At 39.7% G+C, this 20,167-nt stretch overlaps 2 protein-coding genes across 2 annotated transcripts; one reads left to right on the plus strand and one right to left on the minus strand.

The window, feature by feature from the left end:
* The first annotated feature begins 291 nt into the window (after positions 1-291).
* Positions 292-9,411, plus strand: LOC103701514 (protein trichome birefringence-like 5). Its single transcript, XM_008783590.4, has 5 exons — positions 292-1,013; positions 7,771-7,963; positions 8,294-8,487; positions 8,614-8,772; positions 8,882-9,411. The coding sequence occupies exons 1-5, from the start codon at positions 436-438 to the stop codon at positions 9,216-9,218; spliced, it is 1,461 nt and encodes a 486-aa protein (XP_008781812.1). The 5' UTR covers positions 292-435; the 3' UTR covers positions 9,219-9,411.
* A 4,236-nt stretch (positions 9,412-13,647) lies between these two features.
* Positions 13,648-15,256, minus strand: LOC103701585 (homeobox-leucine zipper protein HAT22-like). Its single transcript, XM_008783706.4, has 3 exons — positions 14,541-15,256; positions 14,373-14,452; positions 13,648-14,116 (listed from the first exon to the last, which is right to left on the minus strand). The coding sequence occupies exons 1-3, from the start codon at positions 14,886-14,888 to the stop codon at positions 13,840-13,842; spliced, it is 705 nt and encodes a 234-aa protein (XP_008781928.2). The 5' UTR covers positions 14,889-15,256; the 3' UTR covers positions 13,648-13,839.
* Positions 15,257-20,167: the final 4,911 nt, after the last annotated feature.

Raw genomic sequence — 20,167 nt, forward strand, 5'->3', positions numbered from 1 at the left:
AAACCTAGTTTTCACTGGCCGAAATTTTATTCATTTTTAATCGAGCTTTGGGCCGGGTTTATTTAAAATTTGACTACTTCTGTGTCCAAACCTGCCCCTTGAGCAGCTCTAAGATTTCCTATCAACATTATGATTCAGCGTTGCCATTCATTTACTTAGCTAGAGCCTAGAGGTGGTGTCCAAAGCCATAATGTTTTCATCCTCGTAATTGAATTGATTACTTTTTTTTCGGTAATCCGATATAATTGCACAGGGAAGAGGGATTTAGAAATCACGCGTCCCGGTTCCCTCCTCTTTGGGCTTTCCCCACCTCCCACGCACACGGTGGGATCGGGTCACCGCCCCCTTGATGTCCACTCTCTCTCCTCGTCCCTGGTGATCACAGCGGGCGGGATATTAAGCAGCCTCGAATTAAATGTCCCTCCGGCGGCTCTCATGGCGCTCTCCTTCCCTCTCTCCGCCTTCCACCCCATCAACCGCTTCCTCCTCGCCTCCGTCCTCCTCCTCTGTCTCTTTCTCCTCTCCGCCCTCTTCCTCACCCGCCGCTCTCCGCCCTCCCCCTTCTCCCTCTCTTTCGCTCTCTTCCTCCCTTCTCCGCCATCGCCATCGCCGCCGCCGCTTCCTTCTCTCTACCGTCCTCCCCCTCCCCCGCCTCTCTCGGCGCCCCCCGGACCCTCATTGTCGGAGCCGCGACCGGCGGATGCCGTGGGACCTCGAGAAGTTGATGATGGTATCGCGTCGGTGCCCGAGCTCGCAGTTTCGGAGCCGGAACCGGAGGCGGCGCCCGATCGGGATGACGCAGAGGCTCGAGAAGGCCGTCCGGCCGGGCGGAGGGAGGGGAAGTGCGATATCTATCAGGGGAGGTGGGAAAGGGACGAGGAGGGGTGGTACCCTCTCTATTCTCCGGGATCTTGCCCTTATGTGGACGAGGCTTTTAGCTGCCAGGAGAACGGGAGGCCGGATCGGGATTACCTGAAGTGGAGGTGGAAGCCGAAAGATTGTGATCTTCCGAGGTAGTTTATCTAAGCTGATTCTTTTCCTTCACTCTCCATCTCATTAGTTTATTTCTGGAAATGTACTCAGCCATATTAATTGGACCAAGAATATGAAGGATGGAATAATTGGATGTCATTGATTACAGATGGTAAAGTTTAGAACTTTTAGACATTAGGCGCAGCATTGGATGTGGACAAATTACTGAGGGGGTGAACTGGGTGGTAGTGCAGTGCTCATGATCCTCCTTCAAAAGGAGGCTCGAGTTCATGACTTGGGAGGTTTGCTCCGAAGAAACTGGACCGTGGTAGTTCCGCTGGGTAGGTCTTGCCTGCATGTTTCTAAAGAAAAAAGAGGAGGAATGAAACTCTAGAGCCACCCCGAATATGATGTGGGATAAAATTTAGTAGGAGAATTTTCATCAGAGTCGCACAGATTCAATGTAATTTGGTAGGATGTCAAAGCTGAAAAAGGAAAGAAGGAACAGAAATTATGTTTTAGGGAATGGTAAGGAATAATGCATCAGGTCTTTATCATGTTGGCTACTATTATCCCTTCATTTCTTTTTTCTTCCAGTTACTTGGTAAGTTTAAGTTTGGACCTTTTGAAACTTATCACTGCTACAACTTTTGGAGTTTGGTAACGTGATACTTGAATGGATCGAATCTTATTGGCTTGGATGGCTTTCTGATTCATCTAACAATATGAATCTATGGGCTGCAGTCCAATTTATGTCCAGCTTGTTACGTGCCTGACTGCTTAGCATGCTTGAGGATGTTTGAATGGGAGCCTAAATACATCTTTGCTATGTAAAGCCTCAGAGGCTTGGCATGCCTATGGATGCCATATCCTGTAATCTTTTCATTTGGCCCCTTTCTTTTTGTCCTAAAAATTATCAGGTAGTCTATACATTCACCAATCTGGATTCCTCTTAATTTTCTCTCGGTATCTTAGATAAGGAAAGTACGGTAATCAAAGAACAGGAGCAAATTTGCCAGTTTGCTTAAACTGAAAAATATCTTATGGCAGCAAACCTATTCTTGAACATTTCACTCAGTTGTGGGGTGATGACCATCTATCAGATATTCCTTTGTTTTGAATCATAACCATGACATCCCTCTATTGGATCAGTTATGCGCATCACACATGCCATGCAACGATTCATAGATTAATGGGATCACAATTTTCATCAAATACTGCTTACATTTTGATTAGTTGATGCAGTAACTGCATCAAATACTTCACCCTCTTTATTGGTCATTGGGTTCATAAGCATCAATCAACTCGTTCTCCTTGAGTCTGTCATCTGCATCACACTTTTCTTTCTTTCTTTCCTTTTTTTTGAGGAAAATGGAGGATGTGCATCACACATATGTAGTTTTACTATAGTTGGAAAGTCAATGGTGAGGGTCATCTCTTAATTAGCCCACAAGAATTTCTGTTTCTTATCCCTTAAAAAAGGGTATAAGAAGATTTTAAACAACTAGTTTTACTAGGTAGTCAAGTTTACTTGTTACATTTATACGTTAATGTTTAGTGTTGAAGTTGGAGGCTTCTATTATGAAATTTTTATTTGAGTTATCCAAGATTGGCTGCAAGGTTTGGAGTAAGAGCAAGGTTGGCACTCTCTTATCTATCCTTTTTGGGATGGCAGTGCACATGCCATTAGTTATAGGGAAGCGTAGAAAGAGCTACATCAATTGAGTGAGAACTCTAAATTTATGTTCACAATTCTTATCCCTAGGATAACTAAAAAGCGGTTGAATGTCTCATCCATTGAAGGTTATTTATTGATAAAAATCTACCTATGAAGTCAAATATACTGCCACTGTTAAACCACTCTGGGTATTATAGTTCTGAAGATTCTGATTTGCAGTTTTACCTCAACCACTTAGATTTGTGTACTTCTTAATAGTTCTTTGTTTAGTGGTCTCCTGTTGATCATAGCAAGAATGAAAGAAGAAATAATTAGTCATGACATAATATATGAACTCATCTAACTTTGACCGTATTTTGCTGTTAGTTACTGTCTTCATGTATTTATGTTGCTTTTTTCATGAGCACTCCAAAGGAAACTTGGAACAAGAAAACACCATAAAATGAAGTCATACTGAACTGAAATTCAGAAGCTTAATCAATAACGTATTTCCATCAACTTTGAGAGGAGATTTGGTATGGATGTTCATAGGACTAGGAATGGTAAATCGAGGATTGTATGTTAGATGATGCAAAAGCTGCATATGTTTACAAACAGAGTGGTGGAGAATTAATTGAGATAGTTTGGGAAGGATTGAAGGAGATCTTGATAAGGAGAGGTGCTGAGATTTATGTCAACAATTTAGGAAGTGGAGGGGACAACTGAAGTACATGGTTTTTTTTGGCAGAAAATATATGAAAAGTTGTAGTGACACCATAGTTAGCCGTTAATAGGAAGAACTGACAAATCTATAGAAACATGCCCTCAAATATTTAGGACAGGAATGCCATCTAATAAAGAATACAAATCCAAAGGAGATGAAGAGCATGTTACTCAGTTAAGTTATAGAGGATTAGATGGAATCAGTCGTCAAGGAGTTATGGAATCATTTTGAGAAGACTTATTCAATTTCTTTTTTGGCATATAATCTAATGTATCTCAAAGCATCTGTTAGGATAATGTGCATCCAGCATTTATCCTTGAGTGTAAGTCACATGAGAGTAATCTCTATTTCCTGAAATGCTCATGAATTTTTCGGGTCCATAAATAAACCCCTCGTATCCAGTAGTTTAAAAAATTAACAAAGCTTTTGCCTAATAAATTTCATCTATATGTCAACCTTTCCTATTATAATTATGAAAATTCTTTGTAGCAAATTAAACTGTTATGCAGAAAAGCCCTTACCTATTTTTATACATAAACCTTCGTTCAATTATTCTCAAGGATTTGATTAACAAATTCAGGTTTACTAAGGTATTACAAGCAATTACACTACAATGTCAACTTTTCCACACTATATCTAACATAGCAAGCTCACAGAACTTAGGTTCTATTTTTCCACATAGAAATTCTGGCAGACGTCTAATCTGTCAGCCATTTATCCTCTTGCAATTATCCCATTTCTTAGCACCTTTTTATATGGGAAGGGAGGAAGAAAACAAGCATCGGTGCTTGCTGAATGTTTACAGAATTCTATGTAAACATGATATTTAATCTTCATTTACTAATTGGAGCATGCTCACTCTACTTTGGTTGTGCTATGACATATTGCTTCTATACAACTACAATCTCCTTGGTGCATTCACCCCAAATTCTAGCATTTGCTCTGAGCTGTCACTACCATCCATATTCGCCTCTCTTATATACAAGGGGAATATGCTTAATGTAGAAAATGCCTCATTAAGACTTTGTCATCTAAATGCTTTGTGATTTCAGTTGCTAAAATTAGTGTATGATGAGTAAATCCCCATAATTATATTCATTTGATTTGGAGTTGCATGCACTTGCAGGATGCTATATATGGAGACCTGTGCAGTCACATACTGCAAGCACCACAAGGATTAGGTCATGCGCTATACCTAATAGGTTAGGGGTGCCAATAGCCTAGATTGGTTTAATAGCCTAATAGGTTAACCTGCTCTAGACTGGACTTGGGCTGGGAATAATATTCTGTGGGTTGGGCTAGGGCTAGAGCTAGAGCTGTCTTTTACTTGGTATACGTGCCTAGCTTGGACCTTGCTGTTGGGTTTGATAAGCCATAATTATGCCCCAATAAAATATAAGATTTTCTTTAGTTTTTAACATTTTGATGAATGTTTAACATGTGGACTTTTAACATTTGCTGCCATGTAGTTTATTATAGTTATACGATTTTGTATTATTTGCTGTTCATTAGAACATAATTCTGCAAGTATCTTCTATCTTCTTCAGTGTTTACTTCCATTTAGGAGTGATCTTTAAAATCAAAACAATAGCCTTCTTATACAGACCAAATGTGAAGAGTGAAGACATGCCAGCTATCAACAAAGTATCGGTTGATTTTTAGCTGGATAAACTAGGCTTTGGCCTCTATCTGGACAGCAGACATTGGCTGGTTTTGGGCCTTAAGAGGTAAGATTGAGGTCTGAGATATTCTTAAGCTGACCACTGCACCATCCAATTCTGGCCCATTGGCACCCATTAAGAAAAATATTTGTTTAAATTCGTCTTCCAACTGAATAAAAATGATTGGTAAGTGAGTTTAGGTCCAAGCCAAAAGATAATGATGATGATTGATGAATCTTGGTGGATGACTTTTCTTTCATAAGATAGGGTACCCTGTTTGCAGCACGAGGTAGCACAGGTCCAACATTTACTGTTCTTGATGATGTGCTGGCCTCGTTTTAGTCAATATCATGGAACCATAGACAATCCCATGATCACATTATGGAAGGAGCTGAGACACAAGATGGTTTTGGTGTGTTGCTTGCTGGCCTATCCTTATTGATCCATAGGGTTAGATACATCATCGTACAATATCTAGTGCTTTTTGAAGAAGAGACAATGGATCTGCAACACATTTCTAGTCCTTTTTTTAAGCAAAACTCCTCAAGAAAATGATGTAGCTTAGTTGTCATCTCTAGCAACAACCTACCTTCCCAGACTATCATGTCAGGACAAATTGGAACTCTAAGTGGGGACCTCAAGCCATGTCTGGCGAAATTCATGGACTCCAGGCCATGATTTGCAGTTTCTTTCTCATTCTGAACATTGGTCCACTTCATAATTATCTACAACAAACCAAGCACCACTTGACAGTCTTGGTAATGTTTTGAACACTACAAGTTCAAACTTTCAAATAAATTGACATCTGTGGTAGTGGTTCACAACTTTGTAGTTGTTTAGAAGCGACAACTCAAAAACCAATATCATGCCTTGCTAGCTTTATGTTCTGGGCCATTAATGTGTCTCCTGGATACAAGCCGGAATCATAATATTTAGCACAAAAAATGGTTGTTGTTTCTTGAGACATGGCAATTGAGTTATGCATCATTCAACTCTTGCATAAGATTATGACATAACACTAAGGCCAGAGAACAATAACCACCTTGCTATAGGTTAGGAGAAAGGCATAAGAATAAGGGTGTGTCTTCGATCCAGTTCCCTAGTTTTGTGAGTGGAAAAGAAAAGAAGCTAGTTTCCTAGTGTGTCAAGCATCACGATCAGGATCTGACCAAGTTTACATGGTCGCAGGCAGAACACATTGGCTTAAAGTATTTGACCAGCAAAAATAGAATTATAGGGCAAAAAGAAAGAGCACATTCTCCAGCAATCTTGTTTTCTCTGGAGATTCACATCTGTCTAGAATTGTAAATTTAAGGGTATTGCCGAAAATGCTAAACCTCTACCTTGGAAGCTATAAATTTGTTCTTTGGTTGCATTCCCAATTTCCCATAAAACATGCCTTTCTTTTAATGGGGAGCATGTTCAGCCTTTGAAAACTCTAGTTGGTTGGCAATTGAGGTTAGTTTATGAGTCACGAGGAGAGTACTAGGTTGCCATCCATTCCTAGTTGAGCCACTTCTTCACATCTTCTATATGTCTATCTTCATCCCCAGCTGAGTGATTACATGTTATCCACCTAGAGAAGACCAAATCTAGAAGTGCAATTGAACCTTGAGTCCTATCAATGGAAGAGCTTTACTCATCATCTATCAAACAGTAATCCTTCATCGAAATTCTTTCTGTGAAGGCGTCTTGAGGCGTTTTCTTTCATTTGGCATGTTGCCATACAAGTAAAGGAGATGGGTTCACAGGGGGTTATACAAAGCTAAAATATACACAATCATTCCACAGTTATTCAGATATATTCTTACACATTTTGATAGGTGTCCCTGAAGCTTTTTTCAAAAAAAAAAAAAAAAACTGTAACATGGACATGTGCAATTCATGTTTAAAAAAAGAAAAAAACCGGGAGAAAGTTGGGGTTCATGGGCTTTGTGGATTGGAGAGAGTGCTCCCAAACTGTTTCAATTTCAAATTATTTGAGTGGATCATAAGGTTGCAGAGATGACGGAAAGGATTAAAAATTGGAAAGAAATCGTTTAAAGTTTGAAATTAGTGGGACGATCAATAGGATTGAAGAGATAATAACTTGTCTAGTTGTTAAAGAGGAAGATGAAAAAAAAGGAACATACTTTTTTTGATATTTACTGAAGATACCACATGATTTCTAAGTAATATTTTTCTAAAATACTAAGGGCACTTTTATATACAAATTTGTCAAGTAAAATCTATTTGGCATTTTCCTCTCTCATTTTATAATACATCATAGATAAGAAAAGGTTCTTGCATGCTATAATATGGCATTTCTGCTTAGCATAAAATTTTTAGTTGTTCTTTGGGCAATGGGAAGGTTGCTCCATTGTGATTTGGGTGTCATTGTTTCGAAGCACAGAAACAACATTTCCGCACATGAGGTAAGGCTGCATATGTTTTACCCTCCCTAGATCCCACAATAGTAGGAGTTTCATGCACTGGGTTACTATTTATGGTAACTCATTTGTTAGTCAATCTATTGAAGGGAGGAATCATTTTTATCCATCTTGGAAGAGAACTCTTCTATTGTGTTTGAACCATATGTATGCATTAGGTCTTGTGTGTGGACCTTTTATCCTACTGTTTCCACTGCCAAGTAGCTGCAAGGACTCATCCTTATTTCTTCTTGACCCACTTATATTCTTCCCTCATAGAATATGTTTAATTTTTGGTTATTTTTGTAAGCAATTTCTACCTTTTTGGCCCTTATACTTGATTGGTAGGTTTAATGCAGCAGACTTTTTGGAGAGACTGAGAGGTAAAAGATTGATGCTTGTGGGTGATTCAATGAACCGGAATCAGTATGAATCCTTGCTTTGCCTTCTACGTGAAGCCTTGCCTGATAAGAGCAAAATGTATGAGACCCGAGGGAATAGAATAACTAAAGGACGTGGCTACTTTATATTCAAGTTTGTGGTAAGAGAATTATTCATTCTACGTTTTAACTTGTATTTATTAAACAAGATCATGATCTGTCAAGCCTGAGAATTGAATTCTTGTCTATCGTCAGTTTATTTTCAAGTGCCTAAATTCTGCTGAATTAAATTATTTTTTTTTCTGAAGTAGCAGTAATGAATACTTTTGTTTCAAGATGTGAGTAGAGCAATGATACAACCAATTTGGAAAAATAATCAACCATGAGCCCTAAAATATATCCACTTGCAGAATATACTTCTGCATCTCTCTTCTCTTTATTGGATGAACGGCCAACAATTGATCATCTGGTTGTTTTTGTTATTTTGGCAGGATTATAACTGCACTGTAGAGTTTGTTCGCTCCCATTTTCTTGTTAGAGAAGGGAAACGTGTCAATGGACGGGGCAATTCATCACCCACCCTTGCAATAGATTGTATTGACAAATCAGCTCACCGATGGAAGAAAGCTGACATTCTGGTTTTTAATACTGGTCATTGGTGGACTCATGGGAAGACAGCAAGAGGGTAAATCATATCTTTTGCTCCTTGCCCCTCATTTTCACTAGTTTAGTCTTGAGCTAGCATAAGTACCATAATTTCTGCTGCTTTGCTTGACACACACGTGACTAATAGACAGCTTTAATTGATCAGGAAGAATTACTATCAAGAAGGTGATGTTCTCTATCCGCAGTTTGATGCAATTGATGCTTTTAGGAGAGCCATGAGAACTTGGGGAAAGTGGATTGACAATAACTTGGACCCTGCAAGGAAGTTGGTTTTTTACCGGGGGTATTCTGCTGCTCATTTCAGGTGCTGATTACTTTTTTGTATAATATTTAGCAGTTCTGTTGTTCATCTGACATATTTCTACAATTCTTTAATTCAATACTCAAGCCTCTTTTCTCTTCTCTTTAATTAGGGGTGGAGATTGGGACTCTGGTGGCACATGCAATGGAGAGACGGATCCTATTTCAAGCGGAGCTTTCCTTGATAGTTACCCTTTGAAAATGAAAGTTGTGGAGGAGGTTATTCATGAAATGCATTTTCCGGTTATTCTCTTAAATGTAACAAAGCTGACCAACTTCCGTAAAGATGGGCATCCATCAATTTATGGTAAGACCCAAACACAAGGGCAGAAAGTTTCTAGAAGGAAGCAGGATTGCAGCCATTGGTGTCTCCCTGGGATTCCGGATTCATGGAATGAGTTGATATACTCTACTCTTGTCCTTGAGCAAAAACTACATATGGCGAAGTAAAGATGGTTGGTTTATGTGGTTGATTCATCGGTTGAGTCACGTTTTTCTCATGTGGCACATAGTTGTAACTTTACCGGTCATGACTAATATGAGAGGAGTTGAACGGATCTTCAGTTTTTCTCATTATTAAGAAAATCATTTTGTTCTTGTCAGAAAAGAAAAAAGAAAAAGAAAAGCATTTTACCAATGGAAATGCCTCCATAGTTTCTGAGCTGTAGATATGTTGAAGGCTGTGGTTTCCATTTAAAGAAAAAAGTATAGCAGAATTTTATGTTGTGGGGTGCTGCATTTTCATATGAATCTACTTTTAGGATACAACCTGGTTGCTGTTTAATTGTCAAAATTCTGATTGCAATGTTAGAAAAAAAAAATCAGGTTTCCTACTCAGACCCTTCTAACTATTATACATCTGTGATTATTCTCATCTGTTATGACCAGGATGCATAATAATTAAGTTAGCGAATCATCTTCGAGAACACCTATGTTGCAGGTGAGCAGCTCGACTCAATCTTAAAGGGTGTTGTACCGCGCTTTTTTCGTACACAACCGCTCCTTTCAGATTAATGTTATGCCTGCCTCTAGCATCTAGATGAGAAGAGCTGTGTTTTGTTAAACAGAACTGTAAAGGATAAGAGAAATTTCTCTTATGTTTGTGGACAATCTTTAGCAAGGATTGTGAGGCTGGCAGGGAATGACCCGTCTGGAGTTCTCTGTTCCTAACTGTTAATATGCTAATACTGCTTGATTCTGGCATTCTTTGATTCTTTTTACAAATGGCTTGACACCACTGGGTTTATGAGGTCAATTTCTTTGACTGTCCCATAAACTCTCATAACAGCGTGTACTGGGTTACAGACGCGTGGTTTGCATGTATACCTTTACCAACACCTGACGTTTAATTAAATACATCAGTGTCTAGTCTATTGGCTATTGACTACCAGCACTTTCCTTCCCAAAACCTTTGTTCCTGTTGATGCCTATCCATATGAGCTGAATAGATGGGTGGTTTCTTTCTCAAATCATCCTCGTGGACAAACCTTATGGACCATCAATTTAGATGTCTTATCATATGCTATGATTTTATTTTACCTAAACTGATTGTATTCTAAGGACATCAAAGCTACTCCTGCTGCCAGCCTACCTCCCCTTAGCATATGTGAAAAGTTGTAGCCACAACTACCCAACCGTGCAGTTTAGTGGCACAGACATATGCAGTGCTAGTAACGCATCCGAAAATGAAATGTTTTCTTATTCTTTTCGTTATTTTCGGTAGTGGAAGGGAGAGGCCAAGTCTCTTCTAGTTACAAACTGTCAACAACATTCTATCCTCACCCCTCATCCCTAGTTTGCATGGTACAGCTTCTTGTCCGTTAAAGAAAGATGTGGGTGGCTCAAATCTGGGCAGCCGGTTTTGAGAGTAATAGTTCAGTCTGCTAAGAGATATTGGCTCATATAAGATTTACGAAAGGAGAAATTATTGGCTGGACTATGTCCACTAGCTCAAAGGTGGATTAGTCCAACCACGAGCCAGACAAACAAAAAACAAATAGATGGAAAAGAGATATTTATTTGTGTCAAATTATGGTTGGACTAGCCTGGTCAATAAGCTCAGCAGTGGATTTGGTCTAATTAAAAATTTCACACATAAAAGAGTGCAAGAAAATTCTATCCAAGTTCGGACTATCCGGAGGTCTGGTTCCGTCTGAGCTAGGATAGTGTCGATTGACATAGAATCAGTCAGCCACCCAGTTCTCCCCTCTAGTGTTTTTGTTTTTTAGAGTTTGGGCATTCTTTTTCTTATGCATCTTTTATGCAATTAAAGTACCGGCATTCGCAGCTACATAATACGCAATCGTGGCAGGCGGGTGCCCAAGACTTGGGTGGGTGGGATTCCACTTCCACCTACCCGTTGAAGCGTCCCAGCCATGGTCTCGGATTGAGGGTTGTACGGACAAGACGCTACTTAGTCATGGTCAATCCGCTCGCAACGGATAAGAATACGGAAATAAGCTTTTCCTGCACGGCAACTACAATGTCGAATAAATATTTCTATAGGACCCAAGTGACAAAGGAAGACTGCACGAAGGCTTCCATATGTTTACTTTAATGCGTGTGACCCCAGCTTTAAAGTTTTTTAAAGCAGAAAGGCTGAGATCACTGCACTCCGGCGGCTCTGACCCTCCCTCCCATGAATGACAGATAAGAGGGGTGTGGTTTAGATCCGAAACATCTCTCTCCCCTTTTTTTTTTTTTTTTCTTTCTTTTTTTTTTTTGTTGAGCCATACTATTCTAATATGAATACAATTAATGAAATTAAAAAATAAAATATCGTAAACAAAAAAAGGAACAGAGTCATGGTGCATCTAAAAAATTTAGACGAACCAACCTGCCGTACTGATTAAATCACTAGAACATCTCTTGTACCCTACTTTTTAGTATACAATCTAAAGATGTTACAAAAAAAGGCAAGCTAAAGCAGACCTTGATCTCGCTAAGATGGGAAATGTATTCCTTGTGCCAATGTGAGATTGGTGTGGGTGCACGTGAATTGCACCCACCAGTGCTTTCTCATCATGCGGCACTAGAAACGTTTCATGCAGCCAACTGGCTCCTTATACCATTATTTCTTCAGTAATTGGAGACATTTACAATGACCGTGTATTTAATTTATTAAACAGAGTCATGAGACTACTGATATTTCCTAATCAACTCACGGAGCATTCTCTATAAAGAAGAAAAATGAAAACGAGGAAATTAGAGTCATAAGTTTACTATAATCTGAACTTAAAAATTGTTTTAAGTAACCCGGTTAATACTCAATGGGAAAAAGATAGGAAGATTACAAACGGACAAGACTCATAATTTCATTCAAGTTGACTGTCTTCTGCCTCTTGATGAGCAATTGGACCCATGAAACTTGAGAAGAAAGAAAAACTCTCCCTCTCTCTCTCTCTCCGACCACAAGAAAAGTTTGGGTTGCATTGCTGACGGAGTGTGGGGCATTGTCATCGAAACGTTCAGTAATTAAGTAGTCCTTAGAATTTTCACCTCACCTTCTAAGTACCTCAATTGCTTGGTGGCCAAGCCTCCAATCCGATTCAAAGAAAACGACCAAGGGACCAGAATGGGTCCAATGCACCAATCATCTGGGAAGAACAAAGTTAAATTTCATGACTGGGTAACGGGTGGAATTGGTCCACCATATAATTTAGTAAACAAGCTTCAATATGAGTGTTTCTTATCCTATATTTATATGCTTTAGAGCTAAATCATATTGATTAGTATTTTTTTATCATATCTCGGTTCTTGGTCTCCATAATCTTCAGTCCGGTAATGTATTAAAAGTTGGTTTCTTCATGCTTGTGCTTGACGGGGTAAATTTTCTAATATTTCTGTGTTACGGTTGGTGCAGTCCTATCATTGTTCTTGAGGAAAACATCGGCTTAAGTTATCGAATTAAAAAGAAGATATACTTCCAGACCAACTAATCTACCATGATTTGATGGCCCTCCTGTCATAGTTTGGGTGAGCCCATGGTACGTAGGATTCAGCAATTCATAGAATATTGTATGTGAAAAAAAAATGATTCATGGTCCATTGATGCAATGTTGTAGGCATCAACCATAGAATGTTCTTGTAATTATTAGTTGGCCAAACTTTGCAAACTCTCCAAATGTTCTCTCTATATATAGTATAAGCCCATCATGTCTAAGGTTTTTGAAGAAGCAACAATTAATTCAATCAACTCAGCTAATATCCTTGCATTCATGGCCTGTATAAGTAGGCCAAAGAGCGTTGTCGACAATTTTATGCACACATTTAACTTCTAAAGTTCTATCATCAAGATTGCTACAACCTTGGGCATGTTGGTTTAGCCTATTTTAGGGTTCGACCATGGCACCCATATATTCTAGATTGTGCCTTTGAGAACGACTGATGTTCATATTGGATATCATGGATCTAGCAATGTATAGCATGATTGGTCCCAAACATGGAATCGACTTGATTTTATTATGCTAGGCACCAAAACCCTGAAGCATGCCATGACAAGTCCTTGTGACACCCATACATCAGGGGATCGATCGAGACTTTTGATGGTGATTTTGTGTTTTGTTTCCAAATGGTATACAAAGCAGATCTGTGTTAATAGAAAAAACTTAATGATATGTAGGTTTAAAACCGAAGATTCCATCAAAACAAAGATTAAAACAAAAAAGAGAGAGAATTTTGCAAGGATGAAGCATCTTGCTTCCTCCGTTTTCCATCAAAAAAAGGAAAGATATGTAGGTTTAAAACAAAAATAACTTTGCAACCAAGGACCAATCATCTAATGTCAGTCAGCAAAATGAATGCAGCTAAGCTTTCAGAGAAAAAGATTATAGAACGAGGTTCGCTATATATGTAGATACCAATCCATCCAACATTAAAATTGATAACAAGTTTGTATTTGTATTGAATTATATATAACTAGCTAGATATATAGATAACCCTCATATAAATACAAATTTCATCAAATTAATAGACCTTTTCCAATCTTGTTCTCTTTCGTCTTTAGTCCTATATATCATCCATTTCCATCTCCTACTTGTATGCCTTGGCAACCTTCTATCACTTGTTAGTTCTAGAGGCCGACAAGTCCATTATTTACAGGTACACGCAAGCTTTTCATGACGTCCAAAGCACCAATTCCTTTCTGACCGCCAGCCGCCATGGTCCGCTCGCAGGATGGGCACAAGGTCAGTGTCGCCACCTTTGGGATGCCGACGTAGAACGGGCACCCGGGCTTCATCGACTTCAGCTCTTCCAGCTCTCTTTTTAGCCTCTGGTTCTCGTTGCTTAGGTTCTCACAGCACTTGTTAAGGAATTCACGGTCCAACTCAGTCTGCTTCGATTTAGTCCTGCATGCATGATACAAACCAATTAGTCCATCCATCTTCCCTCTAAAAAATCACATAATTAATCGAAAACGCTATAGCTTGCATGAATTCTTCTATCCGTAACTGACGCACTTACGCATGTTCTTGCCCATGTACAGAGGGAAAATCCATCGACTTGGTAAAGGGCGATCCATTCGTATTGCGAACAACAATCCTCCAAGATTAAAGAGCTAAAAATTATATCTAACAGCAGATGGATGGATGTATTAGTTAGTACCTAGCTCTTCTATTCTGGAACCAGACTTCAACTTGCCGAGGCCGGAGGTTTAATTGGTCAGCCAGTTCCTGCTTCCGGGGCTGCCAAAGGGATCTGCCGGTTAGCATAGAGATAAGCTATGGGGCGTGGAAAACTTCGCACGAAATAACATAAAATTCGACGTATTACCGGATTAAGGGTGCTGTGCTCTTGAAAGCTGTTCTCAAGCAACGTTAGCTGTTGTTTGGTGAGCCGGAGCTTCTTCCTCTTGCCAGCTTGGTTGCAGCTGACACCACCGCTCACGTCGTTGGTACTGGTATCCTCCTCTTCATCGATGTTCTTGGATCCTGATTTGTTTGCAGGTCGTTCTTCTATCGTCGGCTCTTCTTCTTCCTCTTCTCCTTTCGGTCGAGGGGGAAATAGGATGTGGAATTGAACGGGAGGCTTCCGGCCACCGTCGCGACTCTGGTTGGAGGTGGAGTACCCGCCACCACCTATTGCAAGCCCAAGGCTGACGTTGCATTCATCTTCTTCCATGCCTGGCTATTCGGTTCCGTGCAAGAGGGAGAGACAAAGGAAAGGTGAAGCCCAAGAGGACTTTTGCTGGTAAAAATGGAGATGGAAGGCTGAATGCGAATGTGAAGGCTTTATATCGGAGCAAGGAAATGGTGATGAGGAGGGGAGGGAGTTTCTGCTAGATATTTAATATGGGGAGTTAGAGTGTGCGTTGGAATCTGCTGCATTGAGAGCCTTTAATACACACACACAGCGAGAGAGAGAGAGAGAGAGAGAGAGAGAGAGAGGAGCTCATATTTGTGCAGTATTTGTTAGGCATGGAAACAAATGTGTATATCTCATTCAAGTCAGCGAATAATTCTTCCCGGCAGTTTCCTTAGGGACCATCATCCTGCAAGAAAATCGTATAATGACATGATAGCATCTTCCATTCAAGGAATAGCTTGACCACATACCATCCGTGCCCCCTGAGAATAAATAGGGTGGAGGCCGTTTCCCACCCGACGCTTTCATTTTGTTTTATATTTTATTTTTGATGATAAGAAACGATGACAAACGTCCAACCTTTTAATGATTGAGTCTAGCGGACTGCTTCTCGCACCCAAGAATCTAATTTCACGACTCGGGTCTGTTCCTAATTAATGAATCAAGTGGCATTCATATGCAAATCAAAAACGTAATTCGATCACATCAGAACGCCTGCTTCATTAAATCTCTCTTAGATATTCAAGATCCTATGAGATATGTAAGTTTCAAAAATTTGAACCCAATAAATCCATCCATCCATATATCCATTTTATCTACTGGGTCTGGTCCTCTTGCCTGGGGTCCGGGCACACATGGGAATTCAACGTGGTTTCGAGCTAATTTATGCAAGCTGAGGGAAAAAACATAGGTTTGATGGGAAAAAAAATTATGTCCATGTAAGTTTCTAATTTGAACGATTAAGAATCGACAGCAACTTCAAAATACAAAACTAATCCAAGTTCCCCTTGATTTGAAGTCAAATTAGGGGATTACATAGATAGCCCCGCAGGATTGGATTGAAAATTCTGTTTGACTCATAAATTGGGATAAAATTATACTTTACAGAATTTTCAGACTAATATTATAAAAGAAAATATCGAAACAGATCTTAATTTTTTTTGTTTTTGATAAAACGTAAGCAAAAATAGGTTCGCGAGATATTCAATTCAACTTGCATGCTGGGAGAAAATCCAAGTTCCGGTTGATGCCAGTTTCTCATTCAAACCGCCCACCTTCTTCCAAGAAGAAAATGGTAGCATTTAGAGCTCGCCCTTCTTCCTGTGATCTCATGATTACCAACAACTGGACCCGGTCTTGATGGCTGGATCACGGGCCGACGCGTGCCCCCGCCCAGCATGACAAGGTCATCCTCGTTGGGCCCGCCACTGCAAGTCCAACCCACAAGCAAGGAACACTCATGCATGACGACACGTGTCAACTTCCCAGTGGTCACTAGACGTTCCACCATTGATAGGCCCCCCATGCCGAGGTGAGTATTCTCCTATTTTTTTCCCTCAACCATGGCCTACTCCAGATTAATTGTCTCCTGAGCGCATGCTCTTAAGCTCTTCTTTGCAGCTCTAATGGTTGTACGAGTTACGAGCTACAGAGGGAGAAAAAAATTTGAGCAGTTAATGCTGCGTGGAATGTGGAATGAGAAAGAGAGAAAGCAAGAGGGAGAGAGAGCACAGACGCTGTGAGAAGTAGGTTTTGGAAAATGAGAGCAGATGCAGGTCTGACCGTTGAAGGTTGACCAAGGTTTTCAGCACCAAATCTTAGTCAACGAGCCTGTTGACTCTTGGAGAGGAAGAATTCAGGGGGATCATCCTTGTGTGGCCTCTACTTGCTTCAAGGATAAGCCATGCATGCTATCCCTTTGAGTAGAATGAATGATCATGACATTAGATACATGTATCAGGGCCTGGATCACAATGATTTCGTTCAGGAGTTCTTTTCCTCCTCCTGCCATTTCGACACATCTGAGAGAGAGCTTCCTAAGATCTGTGCTGCCCGTAATATTCCATCACAGTAGGATTTCCATTACCAAAGCATTAGAAAGCGCAACTTATAAACTTCATGCCTACTTGTAGTTTTATATTTTCCTTTTTAATTTTATGACACACCAACCCCGACATCTCATCAACTTATTATTTTTTTTTTTTTTGTGTTAGAGAGACTTTATTGTCATCTTGCAATTGATAATTCATAAAAATACTTCCACAACATGACCTGTGCAATAGTTCAAAAAAAAAAAAACTTTTTTTTTTGTTATATTCAAAACCGATCAGATTCTCCATCAGTACTTGGGCTCCTTGATGTGCTGCGACTTGCGAGTGCATTTTATAGAAAACAAATGTGATCAAGAGATGCTTTAGCTTCTGAAATCAACATGAGAGATGCAGGTGCCAACATCAGTTTTGCTCCCTGTGAAGCGGTCGTGAAATAGATTCAGACATGCTGCATGAAGAGATAAAAGAGTTCATGTGCTTCATATATATATATATATCCGCACGCAATGGCTGATGCAACATCAATATCCGATCCGACATGATTCCATGGATGCACATAAATCGATCAGATGAAGCCAAATCCTTCGCCGAAATTAGAAATTCAGCCACTATCAAGTTACCTCACTACACCAGAACACTCCTGGTCTAGTCACAGCTACAAACTGATCCACTTCTCAAGTATCCAAGATAATGCATCATTTTTAGTATTGCTATTGATAAAGACCAAAGCTCTTAAGCGCAAGGATTTCAGTATCTACTTCATTAAGTTTTCAGGTGGCACCAAGCTTCTGTTGAAATACTACAAGAGAGAAAAAAGTCAGGAGCAACCGGCATGTGAAGAAGAATGCATATAATTAATTATATTGGAAAATGTTATGCTATTATATGGTGCCTAATCTATTATCTTTAAAAGCACAAAGTTGTACATCCACAATTTAGATATTAAGCAGAAAAAGTGATGCAGTAATTTGTAAAGAAAACTAGCATCTCTCTCCTTCCTCATCATAGAGGCAGTAATTCTATAAAAATTGACACTAAACAATCGGATTGCAATATAGGACTTGGTCGGCACCTGCCCCCACCAAACAAAAACAAAATCCTAAGAGGTTCTCCTTTTTGTTTCCTTCCCCCCCAAACCAAAGGTTGTGCATGATGAAGACGCCTCTGAATAACTTATGATTTTGTCGACGAATTAGGGAATAAATCCAACCGACCTCTGATTCTTTTAGATCATCCTGATGCAAACTTGAAATCCACGCTTCTTTAGTCTTAATTCTGTATAGCTGACGAGCTCATCCAATATTTTACATTGCGTTTTGCAACTAAGCTCCATTGAGCTGGTATGAGACGACTCAAACAGCCTCTCAGCCTTTTAATCAAATGGGTATATATAGGGCTCATTTGGTTCGCGGGACAAGAAGGGGAAAAAGTGTGGTCAACGGAAAAGTAATGAAATACCTCTTGTTTGGTTGGAGTTTTCAAAGGAGAGAGACAGGAAAGTTGTATTTCCATGGAAATAAGATTCCCACATTTCATAGGAAAGTCTTTCCCATTACTTTTCCATGAGGCGGAAATCACTCTAGAGGGCTCGTTTGGTTCGCAGGAAAACGAGGGGGGAAAGTGTGGTCAACGGGAAAGTAATGAAATGCCTCTTGTTTGGTTGGAGTTTTCAAAGGAGAGAGATGGGAAAGTTGTATTCCCATGGAATATGATTCCCACATTCATGGGAAAGTCTTCCCATGAGAAACATGGGAAAGTTACTTCCCATGAGGTGGAATCACTCCTTTTATTTTTCCCAAAAAGACCCTTCAGCATTAAAGAAGCATTAAAGAGGCATTAAAGACCTAATTTTATTAAGGCATAATAGAATTATACATAACTTTCCTAGAAAAGTGGATGGTCAACCAAACATAAGCACTTTGGAAATTAGTCACTTTCCCATGGTTAACCAAACATGTCAAAAGTACTTTCCTAGGTATCCTCTTCCTAGAATCTGATTCCAGAATCATATTCCTAGGAGGAAAATACTTCCGCGAACCAAACGAGCCCAGCATTTTTACTTTTTACCAAAAAACCTTTAGCATTAAAGAAGCATTAAAGAGTCATTAAATACCTATTTTTTATTAAGGACATAATAGAAATTATACATAACTTTCCCATGAAAGTGGATGGCCAACCAAACATAAGCACTTTGGAAATTTGTCACTTTCTCATGGTCAACCAAACATGTCAAAAATATTTTTTTAGATATTTTTTTTCTAAAAATTTATATTTTAGAAAGAAAAAATATTTTCTGCGAACGAAACGAGCCCATATAGTTTACCACACCCGGCACGCATAGGCTCATGCTGATTCCCCAATTGCATCCCTGTCGCTTCAATCGGACGTGACCGAGTTATTTATAATGCATGCATCGTGTCATTTGCATCATTAATTAGGTGTTCAAATTCTCTGACACTGCCTCACAGCAAATTAAAAACAGAAACTCCACCTCGCTTCAATGGGGACTGTTTTAGCTATCCTCTCGTGTACTCAAGTAGCGGGACAAAACATAAGGCCTTTTCCTTTCAGTACAAAGGTTGCGGCCTCGCAGTGATTTGCATCATGCTACTCCCAAGTTCCGGCAGTACTGTGATTACAAAAGAATAAAAATAAAAATGTCCTCAGTTTTTTTTAACATTAGGCTGGTGAAATGATGATAGATGGTAGGTTTTAGTGTGTACAGAGGTGAATGTACCATGCGAATATCTCAGTCCAGTAGGAACTCAAGGAACGGAAATCCTTGCACTAACCAGCGTTGTCCGGGCTCTTGTCCAGGCCTTGCATATCCACTCACCAAACTGAGCCTAATGAGTGTCTCATGAACTAAATTGGTATTAAGACAAGCAGCTTGGTGTTGGCAGGATTTCAGAGACCAAAGTACAGCCAACAGTTCAGTGGCCATATCAAATCTAGGAGGCCAAACTATTGAGCTTTAGACATAGGCCACAAGAACAAATCACTCCAACCGATAATGCCAAATGAACATGGGCACATTAAAGACTGAAAGATATAACTCGCATCAACTTATCCAATAGGGAGAATCAAGCAGTTCGGAGCAACTACCATGGAGACATAACTTGCTCTGGTTACACCTGCTTTAGAAACGTAAGTACCCATTTCCAAGATGACCAAAACCCTAGAGCTGCTGTCTTGCAGGATTTGATTTCACTGCCATAATACTCTAAATCAAAAGCAGCTTAGAGTTTAGGCACATTTTTCTTC

The sequence above is a fragment of the Phoenix dactylifera genome, chromosome 1 (assembly GCF_009389715.1).
Source record: "Phoenix dactylifera cultivar Barhee BC4 chromosome 1, palm_55x_up_171113_PBpolish2nd_filt_p, whole genome shotgun sequence".
Classification (NCBI taxonomy): Eukaryota; Viridiplantae; Streptophyta; class Magnoliopsida; order Arecales; family Arecaceae; genus Phoenix; species Phoenix dactylifera.